This window comes from Artemia sp. Qi Xiang Cuo, chromosome 4 (genome assembly GCF_049724085.1).
Source record: "Artemia sp. Qi Xiang Cuo chromosome 4, ASM4972408v1, whole genome shotgun sequence".
Lineage (NCBI taxonomy): Eukaryota > Metazoa > Arthropoda > Branchiopoda > Anostraca > Artemiidae > Artemia > Artemia sp. Qi Xiang Cuo.
The window spans coordinates 37171193-37190363 of record NC_142797.1 but is presented as its reverse complement, the minus strand read 5'-3'; the positions used below and the strand labels follow the sequence as shown (position 1 = coordinate 37190363).

The window sequence follows — 19171 nt, the reverse complement described above, 5'->3', positions numbered from 1 at the left end:
AACACCCTGCTCTCTAAAACAGGGTCTTTATTCTCTGGAAACACTGAACAAAGAAACACTGTTCAGAAACACTGTATGAACAAAGAACAAAGAAACACTGGAAACACTGTTTCTATGTTCTCTGGAAACCCTGCATGCTCCACAGAGCAGGTTTCGTATAAAAACCATAAGTCAGGAGCCTAGACATTTTATACAAATGTAACGAATGTTATAAGCTACATTAAAAACAGTCCATTATAAATTAGCTTATTTACAAAGCTGTGTAATGACATGGGAGCTACTGACACCGCTACTTCCACTTAAACACGTTGGCTATCTTGTGCCAAAGTGATTCAGAAGTTATATGAACCAAAAGAGGAAATTGCAATATTTATAAAAGAACATCGAGATGAGGATACAAATGTGCTTAGGGATGGTAGTTTAATTATTAAATTCACCTGTTTCAGCGAAATTTTAAGACTATTAAGTATTTTGAATAATTTGATGTAAGACCCACAAATGCATCTATTGTTTCAAAATGATGTCAAAGCATTCATAAAAAAAAAATCAGAGCTATGGAAGACAAATTTGGAAAAAAAAGTTTGATATGCTTCCACTTTTAAATTCATGCAACCAGGATAACATAGAAGCAATCAAAAATTCATTTGTTAAACACTTGTATGCTTTATTAATTTATTTCTCGAATTATTTTGGTGATATCTACTTTACAAAATATACGAGGATAGAGAATCCATTTATCGATGAAGAAAATGACGAATTTGAATTAACAAGTTATGAGAAATAAAATTTGATTGACTTATCTTCGGCTGCTTCTTTAAAAGTAAAATTTCAGAAAGCAGCTCTAATTCAATTTTGGCTAGATATTAAGAATGAATACGTTATTTTATTAAATAAATCTTTAAGTATTACTGTCGTTCACAAAATCTTATTTATACTAACAGGATTTGCTGCATTAGCTGAAATGAAATCGAAATATCGTGTTCGTTTGGTTGTATAAAAATAGGTTTGTGTAGCTATCTCATCATTGACGTCAAGATTTGACAAACTTGGCACTAATAGGCAAGCACAACCTTTTCATTAAAACAAAGCAAGTTTTTTCAATTGAAAGTAAGAAGCAACATTAAAACTTAAAACGAACAGGAATTATTTCGTATATGAGGGAGGTTGCCCCATCCTTAACACCTCGCTCTTTACGTTGAAATTTTTAAGAACTTTAAAAAAGCGTCTTATTCTAATTAAACGGCACTTGTGTTTTAGGAGTCGTTCTTAAAGAATTGGGACAACACGTCATACTTTAGCGTAAGAGCGAGGTATTGACGAGGGGGCAACCCCTCTCATACACGGAATAGCTTCTGTTCGTTTTAAGATTTAATGTTGCTCCTTGCTTTCAGTTCAAAAAACTAGTTGTTTATACGTAATTTCTGATCTATTTTCAAATAACAACAGGAAATCTGGCTCCCCTTCCATGAAAATTCCTCCCAAAATTGCCCACCCCCACCCCCGAAAAATTTCTTGCAGACGATTTCGCCTGAAAATTATCGTTAGCATACTTTCATTTGAAAACAATTTAATTTCTGATCCGTTTTCAAATTATGGCGGAAATCATCCTCCGTAAAAAATTTTCCAGGACATTCCCCCATCCCCAGTTGAAACCTGCTCCCGCAGAACTCCTCCATGGCAAATTTCTCCCGCGAAAATTTCTCCGGGACATCCCCGCATAAAAAATTGAGTCGTGGAGAAATTCTGGCAAATTCCCCAAGTGTACAAATTCCCCTGGTAAATTCACCCCAAAAACCTCCCCCCACGGAAAATTCTCACCGTGGACCCCCCCCCCCCCTCAACAAATTTTTATGTACTTCCCAATAAAAAATACTACACATAAACAATGGGCAAATTTCGTAACTTACAGCCCTTTCTCCAGAGGCTGTGGGAGGGGGCGTCCTGTTATCTCCAAAGGTATAGTTATTGGACCTTTCAACTATTCGGAACAAAATGGCAATCTCCAAATTTTGATCAAACGACTTTGGGAGAAAATGGGTGTGGAAGGGTGGCTAGTTGCCATCCAGTCTTTTTGCCACTTAAATAGGGCACTAAAGCTTTTGATTTCAGATCAAATGAGGCCTCTCCAGATCTTTTAGAATTAATGGTTCGATACAATTACCCCTGGGAAAAAAATAAAAATAAATAAACAAATAAACACGCATCCGTGATGTTTTTTCAGGCAGAATTTTTTTTTACAAATTTTACATTTTGTATATAAAAGCTTGAAACCTACACAATAGAGTTCTATGATATTCTGAATCTGACTGTTATTTTCATTAAGACATCAAGATTTTTTGGGGGTGTTCCCCCCTTTTTAAGAAATTCAGCAAATTTTCTCAGGCTCATAGCTTTGGATGGGTAACATTAAACTTAATGAACTTTATAATTTGGAATCAGCATAAAAAATCGATTCTTTTGAAGTATCAATGTTATCAAAACTCTGTTTTTTAGAGTTTCGGTTACTATTGAGCCGCGTCGCTCTTACTTACAGTTCGTTACCACAAATTGTTTGACAATAATATAGAATTGTTATTCGTCTTCTTTGTTTATAAGAGTCTATCTTAATAAATTTCGTTCTAAAATTTTTCGCGTTTGCGTTATTTGAAAACCACTGATTTAGAGGATTTGAAAGGAAGAAGGGAGGGGGGTACCACTCTTATTCGTAACCTGACTAGCCTGGTGCAATTATTCTTTGGTTGTGTTGTTATTGATAATATGGTAAATGAAAACACACTGTTTGAAATACATATTCCTGTCAGTTAAGCAGAAATGACACTCTAACCCTTGGAATGTTTGAGTGGGCGCCAACCCCTGGAAGGTCAGTTTGTGATAATTTTTGCTAGTTTAAATTTTTCACTGATTTTTCATTTCAATTTCTGTCCGTTTTAAATTTCATTTATTCATTCATAGTACCTTTTGAGTTTGATTTGTTACTTTTGAGTTTGACTCGATTTTTGATTTTAATTTCTGTTTGTCTGAAGTTTCCATTATTCACTCAGAGCGTCTGTTAGTTTAAGCTTGACAGATTTTATGACCATATTTCTGCTCATTTTAAGTGCTCATTCAGTTTATTTCACTATCTACTATATTTCCAAATGTACTTACCCTTGTGATGCTGATCCTGGACTTTTCAGCTCGCTATCATTCCTTATCTTTTCATGATTTTTATCATTTTTTGCCACAGGGGCCTTCAAGTCTGATGTTGAGGCTAAGTTGCCATTTTCACGCCTATGTGGAGGCTGGTACACGGCAACCCCCGTTTTTCGTGCTAAAAAAACAAAATTGTGTCATCTTCGACACCTTCCGCCATAAGCGACACAACAAACAACTACGGTCATATTCGAGTTATTTTTTTTTTTATCAAGAATTTATTTGATGAAAATTTTTGGCTTAGGTTGATTTTAATCCTCCACTACTTTCATCATTGGTGCCCAAACAATGATAAAATCTCAAAATATTAATTTTTGCCCATTCATAGCATGCAGCTTGACAAAATCCTACAAAATGACAATTTCTCTCTATTTTAATGTTTTTTTTAATGCAATACTCTTTTTCAGTGATCCGTTCGTTCATCTTAGAATTGAAAAATCTACTGGAAAGGGTGTTTTGGGCTCAATTATCCGAACTTCAGTGTGTTTTTCCCAAAATTTCCTTGGAAAGGAGGTCCTTGAAGAGGCTCTTTTCGGACAGGACAGTCCCTTGCTGTAGGTGTGAGAAATGTTAAAAGCATTTTAACAATAATGGGAAAAGCATTAGAAAGCTTTCTGTGGGAAGGACCGTTCTTTGAGAAAGCGTTTCGAAGATGGAACAAATCTTCCTATTTTCCACTTTTGAAATGGGAAAAAATCCATAAACAGCAAAAAACTTTGTTTCAAATAAATTTGAGTGCCCCAAATTACTACTTGTTTAAAATAAATTATTACTGCTACGTGAAAAAAGTTTGTTATTACAATTTGTGTAAAATATTGTTTATTGTCCCCCCCCATACAAAATTTAATTTCATGAGAAAAGTGATGAGAGAGAATAGGAATGATTCTAGAGGTCATAGGTTGCTTTTATTAGGAAGAAAAATGCTTAGTGAGTTGTAACTTATCAGACTAAGAGGAGCTGTAATTAAACTTTCAAGAAAAGAAGAGTGCGCTTTAAGGAAAGGGAGAGAATACGTTGACTGAATATTCTATGTTTCGATTCATAATTAGGAAATTCATGAATTAACGTTTTTAAGTTTTTTTTTTTAACCCCCCAAAAAAAATACTTTTTTACCCCCCCCCCCCCCCGAAAAAATCCTGGATACGGGCCTGGTAAAGGTCCTACTCTTTTTTCTATCGTATACCAGATAACTGCTTTAAAGTTACTTGCGCTATGACGAGAATAATATGGCTGTTGTTCAAGTAGAAAGTGAGGTTAGAAGTTGGTATGAAATATGAGTTAATGTCTTATCCCCGTTTATGTGAATTATTTTGACGGATTTTTTTTCCATAAAGAAGACGGCAAAGGCTACAAGACTATGAGAGAATTGAGCATTAAATGGGAAGGTAAAACTCTGTTGGACATGGAGTAAGTATATGGTTTGAGTCTCCCAGATAAAAAGTTGGCAAATTGAATGAATTTTTGAGGGTTTCGAGATTCAAAGACGGGGGAATAAGTTTGAGAATTAATATTAAGAAGACTATGTCACTTATACCAAGAGTAAATGAGGATGAATAGATGATGTTAGGCAATGAGAAAAATTAACGAGTGGTTAACTTCACTTACCTAGGTAGTATTGTCCTTATTGGGAAATATTAGTGTAAAAACGCCATATTTAAATCATTTTCCCTTCCCTAGGCAATGTTCTCAGACCCCCCCCCCCCCCATTCGTTGCATCCCATATTTTCTTTATCCATAAACTAGAAAAAACAGTAGCTAAAGAAACTAACCTTTTTTTGTAATTTTTTCTTCTTCTTTCATAGCAGCAGCCGACAAGGGTCGTGTTTGACCACGAGTGGGTCCAGAATCAAAGGAGCAATATATTGCAGTTCGTCTGTCGTCACTTTCTCCTATACTTTTGGTTGCTAGTCTGCCAAAAAAGACACTTTCAACTGTTTGGTGGGTGAGAAATCGAAACCGAGGTGGGAGTGGTGGTAGGAAAAATACTTGCCTATAAATAGCACAACAGATCTAAAATAAATCAACTGAAGTTAAAAAGAATAAACAGCAATCAAAATTTCGAAAGCAAAGGTAATAATTTTTTTTTTACAGACAGTATGGTAATTTTTCTATAGTTTACATAGAAAGAGTTTCCCTATACGTTCCTCTAATTGTAGGTCATATTAAGGCTGCTTGTGTCAGCTACTGAGCTATGATGGTATCTCATGTTGACTTGTGGTCATTTTGACCACAAACAATTTTAAAAGAATAATTTTAGAGCAGGTTTTGCACGTTCGTTTTGAGTTACAGATTTTTATATTTAATATTTCTACACACAATAATCTAAGCTAGAAAACAGGATAAGTATTCTGATTTTAATTTCAGGCAATAAGGAAATTTACCTCCCGTATATAGAATGCTTACCAAGTCCCTGACATACTAAGATTATTACAATTCTGTGCATTTGATTTACAAGAGATAAAACGTTAGCATAATGCTTAAAAAAAAGCTTTACTTGCCTTTGGGAGATACAGAGTGTCCCCCATAAAGTTTGAAAAGTATATATCCTAAAAAATAAACATCGCAACAGGAAAACATTATTTTACTGATGGCTTGGCTGACGAAAAAGAACAATAACAAAACTTGTAGGATGTATACACCACTGATCTCCCCTCTCTTAGGGGACATCATGACTTTGGGATATCAAGTAGCAACAACCACAGAATCTTAAAAATTTAGAATCTATTAGAAAAATAGCAATGTTTTAAACCTTAAAAGTATTTTTGGAAATTACTACTATTGGGAGTTTTCAGCATTTGTAAAATTACATGGAAGCGTTGTACGGCGAAAGCAAACTTCACAAGTTAGAAACTGGGTAAAATATTCATGTCTTAAAATCTTTTTATCAGAGAGAAGTTTTACACAGTCAAAGCCCTACCTGATTTTTTTTTTTTTACCAGCAGGGGTGCACATCCCTATTTTGGGAGTAACTTCAAAAGTCCAAATGCTTCTCATGCAATGGTTTACATATTAGTAGTCTTTAAGCAAAGTAAATAGCTTCATTTTTAATCCTCCAAAGCTACCAGACTTTTGCGTTCATAGTAATCCACATATACTGGTAAATATTTAAAAGAAATTTTCCCTAAAGTCTTATCAGAACAAAACATAGTTGTTTTTCCTTGGATTTGTCAACTCTGCAGATTATAAAGTGGGTTTCATTTAGAAAATTTGGAGTTACCATCACAGGCCCCCTGAAAAGGGAAGTGTGCCACCTAGATGTCGAATAATCAGACAGAACTTTCGAGTGTATAAAACTTTGAAATGATTTTTCAATTGATAATAAGGAGCAACATAAAAATTAAAACGAACAGAAATTATTACGTATATGAGGGGGTTCGCCCCCTAGTCAATACCCCGCTCTTCACGCTGAAGTTCAAATTTTGTCCCAATTCTTTGAGAATGACCCCTGAATTACAAAGGCCGTTTAATTAGATTAAATAGCTCTTTTGAAAGTACTAAAAAAACTTCAGCGTAAATAGCTAAGTATTGACTAGGGGAGGAACCCCCTCATAATAATTTCTGTTCGTTTTAAATTTTGATGGTGCTCCTTATTTTCAGGTGAAAAAACTTCTTTTTTTAAAAATTTAATTTCTGATCGTTTTTCAAATAATGCTGGGAAATCCGGCCCCCCTCTTCATAGAAAATTCCCTTCCCCCATTGAAAGATCCTTCCGCGTAACCATCTCCCCCTACCACCAGATAAAATCCCCCTGAAAACGTCTTTATACTTCCCAATATCCAATACTATCTGTAAACAATGGGCAAAGTTCATAACTTACAGCCCTTCCCCCGGGGACTGTGGGGGATTAAGCCATCCTCAAAATTTTGATCAGGTGACTTTGGGAAAAATGAGCATGGGAGGGGGCCTAGTTGCCCTCAATTTTTTTTGTCACTTAAAAAGGGCACTAGAACTTTTAATTCCCATTCAAATAAGCCCTCTCATGGTATTCTAGGACCACTGGGTCGATACGATCACCCCTGAAAAATAAGGCAAATTTTTTCAGGCTCGTAACTTTTGATTGGTAAGACTAAACTTGATGAAACTTATATATTTGAAGTTAGCATAAAAATTCGATTTTTTATGTATCTATTGGTATCAAAATTCCGTTTTTTAGAGTTTCTGTTACTACTGAGCCGGGTCGCTCCTTACTTAGTGTTTGTTACCACAAACTGTTTGATATATACCTCTTCTTTTTCTTTTATCATGTAGAAATTTCAATTAACCAAAAGGTCTAAATACTTGAAAAGTTCTTTTCGAATGTATTTTATCACACACACATAACTTGGAATTTAGCTAATGTTTTTTAGTTTAAATTAGCTTGTGTCACCATTTGTCGACACACTAGGTGATTTTGTCGGCATATTCTTTAAATCCCCCCTCTAAACTCAAAACCCAAGCTGCGCCACTGCCTGAGGAGTACATACTGTATCATGAGACTTATCACGCTTTTGGATACGTCATAACTGCTATGTAATTTTCTTAGTTCACTGTCTGGTAGCATTGTATATGAAACAATTAAAGATTGCTGCATTACAACTTCAGTTTGCCTTATTTCATGGAGCAATATTCACCTTGGAGAAATTCTAATCTGCACTATAAGCTGACAAATCCATACAGCCTGTCAGAGGAATGACAAGGATTTTATTTCAGGAGAGGCTCAATGATAATAAAGCTTTTTTTAGGTTACCGTGTCACCATTAAGTAAACATTTACTAAAATGTTTCACAGCGGGGGGGGGGGGGGTTTAGTCCCTAAAAACTTCGGCAACAACATTGCAGGTGTTAATAATATAATTACCAAAAGTAGGGGCCCATCATAGAGTAAGTGGATGGCACTAGGAATCCAATCCCTCCCCCACCCCACATAATATTATAGTAATAGAGGCCATAATAGAGGCATATTATTACAATAGAGGCCATAATATTATTATAGAGGCCATGACATATGGCCTCAGTCATATGTTAGGCCCCAAGCTTTTGTCAGTACATGATGCGAAATGGTAAAGCCAATGTTATTAAAATCACCCTCAGGGATATCAAAGGTTGTCTACATTTATCTGAGGCCATAACACTAAGAAAAATTTAATTTACAAAAAAGCAACTTACCTCTCAAGTTTGGGCACAATGTGACTAATCAAAAAGAAAAAAAAAACTTACTGTGATTGTTTATTAATTTGTTCCTGTTTTGATAGGAAATGTTCTAGATCTTTTATAAGAGCTGAAACAAACTTCTCCTCGTGTTTGTTATTCAAGTAAGTTCCATCTCGAATAAGTGTTTCCATAAGCCTTCAATTACACCTATAAAATGAATGAGAACAAATCAAACAAATGAAAGTAAAGTTTGCATATTTCATCCTTTAATAATAAAAGGAAATTCGTAACCTAATTCAATACGAACGAACGAATTCAAATACGGATAAAAACATAGTAAAACCCCAGAGTGATTCACAGACAATGGTAAGGTGAGAGCTACATTTCCCCAATAGATACATAAAAGTGCAAATAAAAGTGCAAATTCCACAAGTTCAGCATTGCAATCCTACTCTTCCTAGACACTGCAAACATAATGAAGCATATTCTATAACTGCATACCTTTCTTCTTTTTTTTGTAGGTGAAATCGATTTTCAGTGTGAAAATGTCATTTTTCAAATATTTCCTTGAGGTAAATGACCAAAGATTCATATTAGTTTGTGTCATCATGGATTTATAATATGGGACGTCATATGAGGAAGATCAGGTGCGTGTCCTCTTACTCATGTGTCCCTGAGGTAAACAAAGAGTCATATCAGTTTGTGTTATCCTGGTTTTTAAGCAGGGGTATCATTTGGGGACATCTCTCCTAATGTACCAGTTGCTGGTAGGCTGTCACTTCAATGATGACACTTATAGGAAAACACTAAATTTTCCCCAGATTTTGGGGTTACTGGTAGATGGCTCATTGGTGACACCTACTTTGGATAAATTTAAAGTTTAATAGCAATATTTATTTATGTGAATTTGTAAATTTTCAAATTATACAACGCTTGTACTTTATTTTGTATATACGAGTACAACTTTAAGCCAAAATATATTTATTGTAAATCAAAATCACGTTTTACCATCCACTAGCTGGTAAATTACCTGCTAAAGAGGGGAAAATTCCCTGCTAAAGAGGGGAAAATTCCCTTGATATTTCTGAAATAAAGCTGACAATATTTAAACATAGTAGATATTAGTTTTGTCTATTGTATAGACATTTCAGACATTTTTTCTCTTTAAACAATGAAGAATTTGTACTAATCTTCATCCTGCTTTATTCCTTTCTTTTATATTTTTACATTCATTTTCTAGAAATCCTGCTGAAACAATGATTTTCTCAAATCGTGAGCCATCCATAACAGAGTTCACCACCTTTACATAGTTCATGAGTTTTTAGAATCCAACAAGCAGAACAAATAAAGTAGAAAATTCTTCTTGATGATATCTGTGAATGTTGTAGATAATCTCAAAGCCATAGAGATGTTGACTAATGATGGTTCTGCTGCTTCTAGACTTGTTTCTGGGTTTATAGATAAAGAAAACTTTTAGTTCAATTTCTGTGGTACCTCATATCCTAGGCATACATTTCAGTAAGAACATTTTTGTTGCCTTTAAGATAAGATAACGTGTATTTCAAGCCAAAATGTGGTCATGTACACAAATAACATACAAGATTAACAAATTACAGCATCCGTTAAAATAATAAAGAAAAAAAAAAATAAAATAAAAGCTACTCTCTTCTTTTTGCAAAATACTAATCAAGATATCTTCCCACTAGACAAATAAATTGTGAAGACGCACTTTTCAAGGCATCAGGAAGCAGCACTCCATCATTCCCAAATAAATTTTCCCTTACCCCCAAAAGACCTCGACAACGACTAAGACAATGCTTCAAATTCTGCTCCTCCTCTTGGTAAAGAGGGCAATCAAACCTGCCGTCCGGGACACTTTTACTTCTCTCAAAAACTTTCAATCTCGAACGAATCGGAAGGCAATTAGATCATAGCTGCATCCAATATGTAAGGTATCAGGACTGTAAATTTAGCTTAAAGTAAAATTTCTGACCATAAATTATCTTAACCTCATTATAATGTCTTATAGTTTCCAAATTATCAATTTCCTCACCCCCTTTATGCATCGTATCGTCTTCTAACACCCACTTAATTTCTTTGTCCAAATGTAATTGTTGACTAGTTAGTCCAAGGCCATCATTCCATGCGAAAGAAAAACCTGTATTATCCAATACCTCTTTAACTTTAAAAGGCCAAGATCTCTTCCTATGTAGCTGAAGTAACTCATCATATGCAGCCTTCAGTAACCTATCACTGGGTAACTGTACAACCCTTAGCCAAAATTTTATCATTTGGACTGTCCTATAACTTTTAAGAGACCAAAGTCCAAGGTCTCTTTTAAGAAACTGGGAATGGGTCATTCAATGCAACCCGTACAATATCTTAAAATAACCTAGCTGAACGCTTTCTAACTGGGCAGCGTTCTCATTAATAGAAAATAGTACTTGAGGATACTCATTATTGATTTCTTCTGCTCTTCTATATAAATATTTTTTATAACTGTAAGACTCAAAGCGGGGGTAGTGGCTTTATAAATGTTTCACGGATGTCACAGCTCATGCACAACATGATGTTAAAGTTATCACCCATACATTCTCTTGGGTTGAGCAGATTTGGTATTCTTCCTAAAAAGCTTGCTTATTTTTAACTCTAGAATACTTTTCCTGCATACAATTTGTGGCAGAAAACATTTAATGTGTTGGTTACTGGGTCTGAGCAGATCTTGATTGGAACACATAAGAAAAACCCTTTGACTTTTTCTTAGCTGGAACCTAGTAAAGAGCAGACCACATTTTTTAGGCTATTGTCTATACTTAGAAACCCTGTAACCTCAGATATTCTTTCTGTGCCTTTGGCCTTAGCCATTTAGATTGGTCTTGTCAGGTTGGAGGGTCCAGGTTGTTGGGGCAAATTTGGTGCAATTGCGTTTTGTACATTGAAATTGATGTTGATCATCCTGGAATTCTGGACCTTTGATTGTCCAGGTTGATGTTATTTCAACAATGCATCCTTTCCAAAAATTGTGAATTTGCGTTTTTGGGTTGTCCTCTAGGCACGTTCCAAATTTTAAACTCTTGATTTGACAGCATCCTATATACATATAATAAAACAAAATTTCCTGGAAATTCCATTAGTTGACTGAAAACACTGGTACTTGTATGATATACGCTCTACCTAACGTTCTTCTGGTCAATCCTAATGAAATATTCCAAAGTAAGATGAAAACTAAATACTTTAGAAACAAAGTTGGGCTACATATTTGCACATTGGGGGGGGGGGGGGGTAAATTACAGCGGGGATGCATGCCTAATTTGCTATGTAAAATTATTATGCATATTATGCAGTAAGAATTGTTTTCTAGCTACACACTGTCCAAATACTTTATCCCTACCCCACCACCCTCTAATGTGCAAATATATAACCCAAATTATATATTTTCCATTTATTCTGTCACTTCTCTTTGTCTTGTCTCATGCTAAGCTGAAAAAAACTAACAAAAAAAAACACAACTGGTTTCTCTAATGTGTCAATGAATGAACAACTTGAGGGGTAGGGCGTTTATCATACAAGCACTAAAACACAAATTATATAAACTTTCCTTTTTGGGTTCCCAAAGGTAAAAACAGTACTGAATTCTAAACTAAAGCTCTGGGTGGTAGAACGAATTCTGGAATTTCAGCCACCTGTGATTGATTGATTGTTCTTATAAATTTATTTAATCATATACCATTTCAAATACAAACGCATAAAAGACAAAATAGCTCAGTTGATAGAGCATAATGACTAGACTGTTATGAAGTATCTGGTTTGACCATGGATTTTGGTAAGCTTTTTGTTGTTAGTATTTCTTTTTTGTCTTGTGTCATACAATATAAAAGTCGTTACAATTAAGTCTTAAAATATAAAAAAAAAAAAAATCGAAAAAAAAATGCATTTGAACACTTGCTTTTATCTTGTCCCTTTTCAATAAAACCAGTAAAAAGAGATTTTATAATGAAACACTGCTAATGTCTTCAAATAAATCAAAGGCTCTGATAAAAGTGAATCTCTGGGAAATTCCATTTAGGTAACTAAAAACACAAGTTATGCTCATTTTCCTTGTTGGGTTCTCAAAGCCAAAAATGGTACTGAATCCTAAACTAAAGCCTCTGGTTAGTAAAAAATTGTCAGAACTTTAGCAGCCATTTGATAGAGCATTATGACTAGACTGTTATGAAGTCCCTGGTTTTGTCAAGCTTTCTGTTGCAAGTATTCTTATTTATTTTTTTCCCTTGTGTCATAAAAAAAAAATTATGCACTTGCTTTACAAAACTATGATGCATCCATTCCTGGATTAAATCATTTTAATCTAAATAAAGTTTTAAAAGGACTGGTGGGAGAAGTGGATCTGTGGTGAATATCTGGACCTGTCCCCTGGAGAATATATATTATTAAGCAAGATGATGCAATCCCTTACTTGTCCTGGTCATGTCTGGCATGCAAAGTTAATCCTCCTCCTCCCCCCTCTAGTGAGCAAGCTATGATAAATAAGCTAGGATCTATTATGGATAATTCCTTGAAATCTTTCAGGGGAGATCTTAAGAAGGAGTTTGCCACCATTAGTCAGTTGACCCAGACACTTTCCCAACTGAGAACTGACATTAAAAGTGACATTTCTGCCCAGGTTACTGATATTGCAAAAAGGCCATCCCATATTGGAAATTCTCTACAATCAGTTTGTTCTGTTTCAATCATTCAGGACCTAGTGGTTTCTACAATGTCTCCTAAATTGTCTCAACTTCCAGTAACCCAATTAACTGAAACTGATGTTCGTCAGATAGCACGTTTAGAGTGCCAGCGTCTTGAAAGACGTCTTTACATTGTTCCATATGGTATCCCCACCCAGACTGATGATGCATATTTCCTGCATAATTATCGGTTATGCAATTATTGAGTTGACATTGGTCCCCCTGGCAGGCCCCCCCTGCCCAAGCAAAAAGCCTTTCAAATAGCCATCAACCGTCTGGTAGCCGCCCCCTCCTCTTCTCTTCTCTGTACCATCAACTGAATTGAGAAGGCAAATAATACAGAAATCCTTGGAAACAAAAGGATCAATCAGTTTCTATAGTGATAGTCCTAAAGAGGATTTCATAAAGCACAAAGCTCTAGTTGAGGAGCTGAAATGCAGAAAAGCAAAGGGAGAGGCAGATTTGATAATTCGTAAGGGTGCCATCATTAAAAAAAACTTGCCAGTTGGAGCATTCCCCCTGACCACTCTAATGTCCCACTAATGTATGTGCCTCCTTCTACCTCTGTTAATTGTTTAAATGTTTATGGACTTGCATCACCAAATTTTGTCCCTCAATGTCTAGTAATGAACATAATAATAATATTTGCTGTCTGATGCTGATATTTCTCTTGTTTCTTCAGCAACAACTTGCTTATCCGATGTTTCTTCTTTGTCGTTTCATAGTGCTGTATCCAACAACCTTACCAGTCCTTTACTTCCTGCATCCTCTCAGATTCCTACCTCTCAGGGAATGAGGTTCCTTAGCTCTACTGTTGATAGCCTCACTAATAAGCTTTCTGAACTTTCCTTTCACATGAAATCTGAAAGAGTGGATGTTGTAGCAATTACAGAAGTTTCACCAAAAATACCTTGTCAGCCTTATCTCCTGATAAATTAAAATTTTATGATTACCAACTATTTTCTAATCTGAATTCCCCACTTTGCCAAAGAGGAGTGTGTCTATATAAGAGATGGACTAAATGTTTGTCTCATTCAATTCAATTCTCTGAATACTGTTGGAATTGAGTCTGTGTGGATTAAAATACACAATCAAATAATTTCAATTGTAGTGGGTGTTGTTTATAGAAGCCCTAGTGCTCTGTGTGTTTTGGACTCTGAACCTAATTTGGCTGCCATTTTGTCTCATGTGATGTCCAAATTTGCCAGCTATGATCCTGTCCTTATGGGGGACTTTAACCTTCTTGAAATCCAATGGATTAATGGATCTGGTCTTTGTAATAGATTCTCCTTTTTTGTCTGCCCTCTCTGATAATTCTCTCTGTCAAACAATCTCATAACCGACTCGTTTCAGGGAAGGTCAAGTCTCCAACACTCTTGATCTGGTTATTCTCAGTAACCCTGACCTTCTTATTAAGAAGGTAGAAACCACACCTGTTGGTAATAGCAACCATGCAGTAATTATTTCACAGTTATGTCTGCCTACCAAACAACCTTCTTCTAAGCAACAAAAATATGTAAACTATAAACTAGACTCTGAAAAACTTGCAACTGGAAAAGCTTATTACTGATGATATTGATGAGAGTTGGTCAAATGTAAAAATGGAAATTCTGAATATTGAAAAGTCTTGCACCAGAATTTTTCAAGCAAAACAGGCAAAAGGTTTACCCTTTGTAACTACTAAAGTAAGCAAGCTAATTAATAGAAAACACAGAGCTGCTGATCCTGAGCAGAAATTTTCAACCAATATTTCTCTTGTGTTTTTTTATCCAACACCAGTATTGTATATCCTACACCTCCTTTATATGATGTACCACATAAGATGGAACCAATTCTGATTACAGATACTTTGGTTCTAAAGGAACTTACATACCTCAAATTGAATAAATCCGCCAATCCAGACGGCATTCACCCACATATCCTACATGAATGCCATACAGTTTTGTGTCAACCTTTTTCCCTGCTGTTCAAATTATAATTAAATCTTTCTAAACTACCTCATGACTGGAAAACTGCAAATATCATTCCTATTTTTAAAAAAGGTAGAAAGAGCCTTGCTGAAAATTATCAACCCATTAGCATGACATCAGCAGTTGTTAAGGTTCTTGAAAGAATAATCAATTCTGCAGTTATCAAACACCTTGAAGCAAACAATGTTTTACACAGTTCACAACATGGCTTTTGTTCTGGAAGATCTATTGACATCAATCTCATTGAATCAAATGATCACATCACCAAGTTGCTTGATATTGGGGTGCCTGCTAACATGATTCTGCTTGACTTTTCTAAAGCTTTTGACAAAGTGTGTCACAATCGACTTGCAATTAAATTATGCACAGTAAAGCTTGAAGAGAAATCCCTTCTCTGGATCCTCAATTTTCTTTATTTGCGAAATCAATGCGTTCAGTTATTTGATGACTTTGGTAATTGTATTCTTTCTTCCTCAACACATGTTCTGAGTGGAGTTCCTTAGGGAAGAGTCTTGGGTCCTACACTATTTAATATCTTCATCAATGATGCTCCTTGCATTATCAGCTGTAAATCAACTTTATGCAGATGACCTGAAGCTTCTTGGACTAGCTTTGTCCAGTGAAGATCAAGCCTTGCTACAAAATAATCTTCAACTGCTGGGTCAATGGGCTGAGGCTTGGCTTCTTGAATTCAATGTTGCCAAGTGCCATATCATTCACTTTGGAAAACTGAATCCTAACCACTCTTATTTTTCCTTAGGTCACCAACTCTCCTCTGTAAATAATGAGCAAGCTTTTGGTGCCACTATTGACACTGAACTAAAATTCAGCACTCATGCTAAGAGCTCAACTGCTGGGGATAGTTTGACCTTGGGACTGATTAAGCATACTATTTCCACTTGTTACCCTAAAGTCATCAGTCTTCTTTATAAGGGACTTGTGCATCCTAAGCTTGAAGTTGGAATGTCTCTTGCCTCTCCATATTTTAAAAAAGACATGAAAGTTCTTGAAGATGTGCAGAGACATGCCACTAAAGTGATATCTGGCATGCAAGAGCTTTTCTAACCTGTAAAACTATCAAAGCTGAATCTCCCTACACTTGTTTACACGAGAAATAGAGGGGATGCCATTTTAGCCTTTAAGTTATTGAGGGCTAATATTCTCCCAGCATTATTCCCTACTGTTTGTACCAATTCAAGAGCAAGAGATCATCACCTGAAACTTGTCAAGCAGTCTACAACATCTAGAGTATATACTCAATTCTTCTCAACACGTATTGTCAACAATTGGAACAAATTATCTAACGAAACAGTTGCTGCTGAATCCGTTGATGTTTTTAAATAAAGGGTAGAATCTGAGTGGTCCTTCAGAAAGTATAAACTCAATTGGGATTCTATTGAAGATGCAACAGCACCAGGGCACCAGTGTACCTTGCATACAAATAGTGATCTTTCCGGAGCTCTACAAGGAGAAATCCTTAGATTGCTCTTGGATGCAACTTAAGGTAATATCTTATCTGAATGGGCTAGCTGCTGAGACATGGTGCCAAAAAAATTTTTGGTTTTTGGTTTAGAGTCAGCTGTAATTCCCTCTTCATGGCCCCTCATAATTTTCTGAGTCAAGTTTCATAGAAAGATTCTAGAAGCTGACATTTACATTTTACAATATAGGCCTATGCTCTTTGCTTTCTCCTTATTGCTCTTTTTACTTATTTCAGCAGGTTTGAAAGTGTTTTAGGTGGTAAAGACCAATATTTGCAGGTATTTTTCTTTCTACCATCTAAATGATTACATTAAATGTTTCCTATCTTTTTTAATTTTCCCACTTATAACCAAGGGCAGGGTTGCCATCCCTAGTGATTTATCACTATTTCTAGTGATTTTTCAAAATATAGCACATAGATAGCATTTATGCAAATATAGCTCCTTTGAAACTTCTGATTTACCACCATATGTCCATATCAAATATAGACCTCAGAGTATTATCATCAGGGTTGCAGCAGTAGCTAGCAACATAGTAAGAGAAAATCAAATCCAACACAAAGAAATATAATAGCCCATACCTCCTAAAAATAGTGTCAGATAAAAAAAAAGTACACTATTAGAACTGCCTTGTCATATACCCCTAAATAGGAAACTTACTGTCCCTTGGCCTGAATAACAAGGAAAATCTATTGGCTTGAAAAACAATATAAGTTGCTTAAACTACAATATTCTGCTCTTACTGCATCTTTTTTTCTTTTCTTTTTTACTTTGTCTCCACAGATAGCAGGGCACTGGAAAATCATAGAACATCATTTAATGGCTCATTTTGAAGAGAATTTATATATTTAGAAACCTTTTGAAATTAACAAAAAAAATTTAAATAAGATCAAAATAGAATTTTTAACATTATAAAAATTATTATCATAAATCAAGATAATGGGCAAATCTAGTTAAAAGCAAAGTTGCAAAAATGCTCAATACTTCCTATTTCACAACACTTGCTCTAGTCAAATTTTTGTCTTCATATTTATGTTTTTCTCTCTATAGTCTATCAGTTTTGAATTAGGTTTCATTCTGTTAAAAGCTTTGCAAGTGGAGTGAATGATTGATATAAATACACCCTCTACATCTGCAAATATAATATAAATGTAGTCATTTAAAAATAAGAAAGTAGGAATAGATTAATTATAATTTTCTAAATGAAAAAAAAAAAAAACTTTGAAAAACAAAATAGGACTTAGTGCTTTTTATAATAGGATTTGTGATATAACTCGATAGATTAAATTGATTGTACTTTGATGATTGAAGTTGGTTGGAAGTAAGGGGGGTGTATCTACTCTAGTAATTGTCTAATGTTTTTAATCTTTACTTCTAATATCTAATCGAAACTCCAATATTTCTCCAAATTCTCTTATTTGTAACTGAAACACCAAATAAGCACAAATAACATCAAATTCTTCAAGTTTTTGGATTTATGTGCTAAATACCAAAACAGTTTGTGGTTACAAACTAGAAGAATGGCATGACAATAGTAACTGAAACTCTAGAAATGGAAATTTGATGTCAATCAATACATCATTAGCTTATTGTGTTGACTCCAAATATATAGGAATAATTAAGCTTAGTTTTACCCATGAATGGCTAAGAAACTGCTAAAATTTGCCTGAAAGAGGGAGGAAACTAGCACCAAAAGTCAAAAATTTTTAATTAAAATCCAACCATTAGATTTGGCATATCAGAGAACCTGACTGTAGAGGTTTCAGGCCTTTATCTGCAAAAGTGTTGAATTTTGTATTATTTGCCAGAATAAAAATCACGGATGGATATTAATTTTTTTTTTTTTTTTTTTTTTTTGAGTGGCAATCATATCAAACCAATAGTCCTAGAACATTGGTAGATGGCTCATTTCAATATGAATTAAAATTTCTGGTGTCTCTTTTATTAGAACAAAAAGATCAGATGGCATCCCTCCCACTCCCTTTTTTCCTCAAAAATTGTTTGATCAAAAGTTTGAGATAGCCATTTTGTTCAGCATAGTAGAAAGGTTCCAAAAATATATCTTTAGATTTATCCACACAGGCCCTGAGGATAGGTTAAGAAAAACAAGGATAATGCACAATCTATGAAAACCAGTTTCATAGCCACAAAGACAAACAACAGGTAACAGAATGCATTCAGCTTGTATAACTTGGGCTACATATTTGCACATTATGGAGGTGGAAGTAAGGTTAGATTAATTTACACCCAAACTTCCCTAATGTGCAAATATATAGCTCAAATTATATTATTATAATATAATATAATCCCATGAGGCCATGGTAATAAGCAGGGTACCACAGGGAACTGTACTAGGCCCAACCCTTTTCTTGATGTACATCAACAACATTTTCAATCATGTAGATAATAATATGCATTTGTTTGCTGATGATGCCAAACTGTTCAGCATTGCAAATCCACAGACAATCCAACGTGACATAGACATGCTACAGGATTGGACTCAAGACTGGGTCCTTCCATTCAAGACAATCAAATGCTGTATTTTGCACCTTGGACCTAAAAACCCAATGGCTACCTATTCAATTTACAATCCCATCACAAAAACAAGGGAGCATCTAGAGAATAGAGAAAAAGAAAGGGACCCTGGTGTCATCATTGACAACAAGTTGAAG

At 35.0% G+C, this 19171-nt stretch overlaps 1 protein-coding gene across 2 annotated transcripts in view; it reads right to left on the bottom strand.

The window, feature by feature from the left end:
* The window catches only part of LOC148953077 (uncharacterized), an 80461-nt gene that overhangs the window by 15171 nt on the left and 46119 nt on the right, over positions 1 to 19171 (bottom strand). For both annotated transcript variants that reach the window (XM_089088286.1, XM_089088287.1), the window contains exons 2-4: positions 8388 to 8528; positions 4962 to 5182; positions 3148 to 3310 (exon numbers count right to left, since the gene is read on the bottom strand). In XM_089088286.1, the coding sequence (XP_088944412.1) occupies positions 3148 to 3310; positions 4962 to 5182; positions 8388 to 8512 (509 nt within the window). In that variant the 5' untranslated portion in view covers positions 8513 to 8528. The remainder of the gene's footprint in view (positions 1 to 3147; positions 3311 to 4961; positions 5183 to 8387; positions 8529 to 19171) is intronic.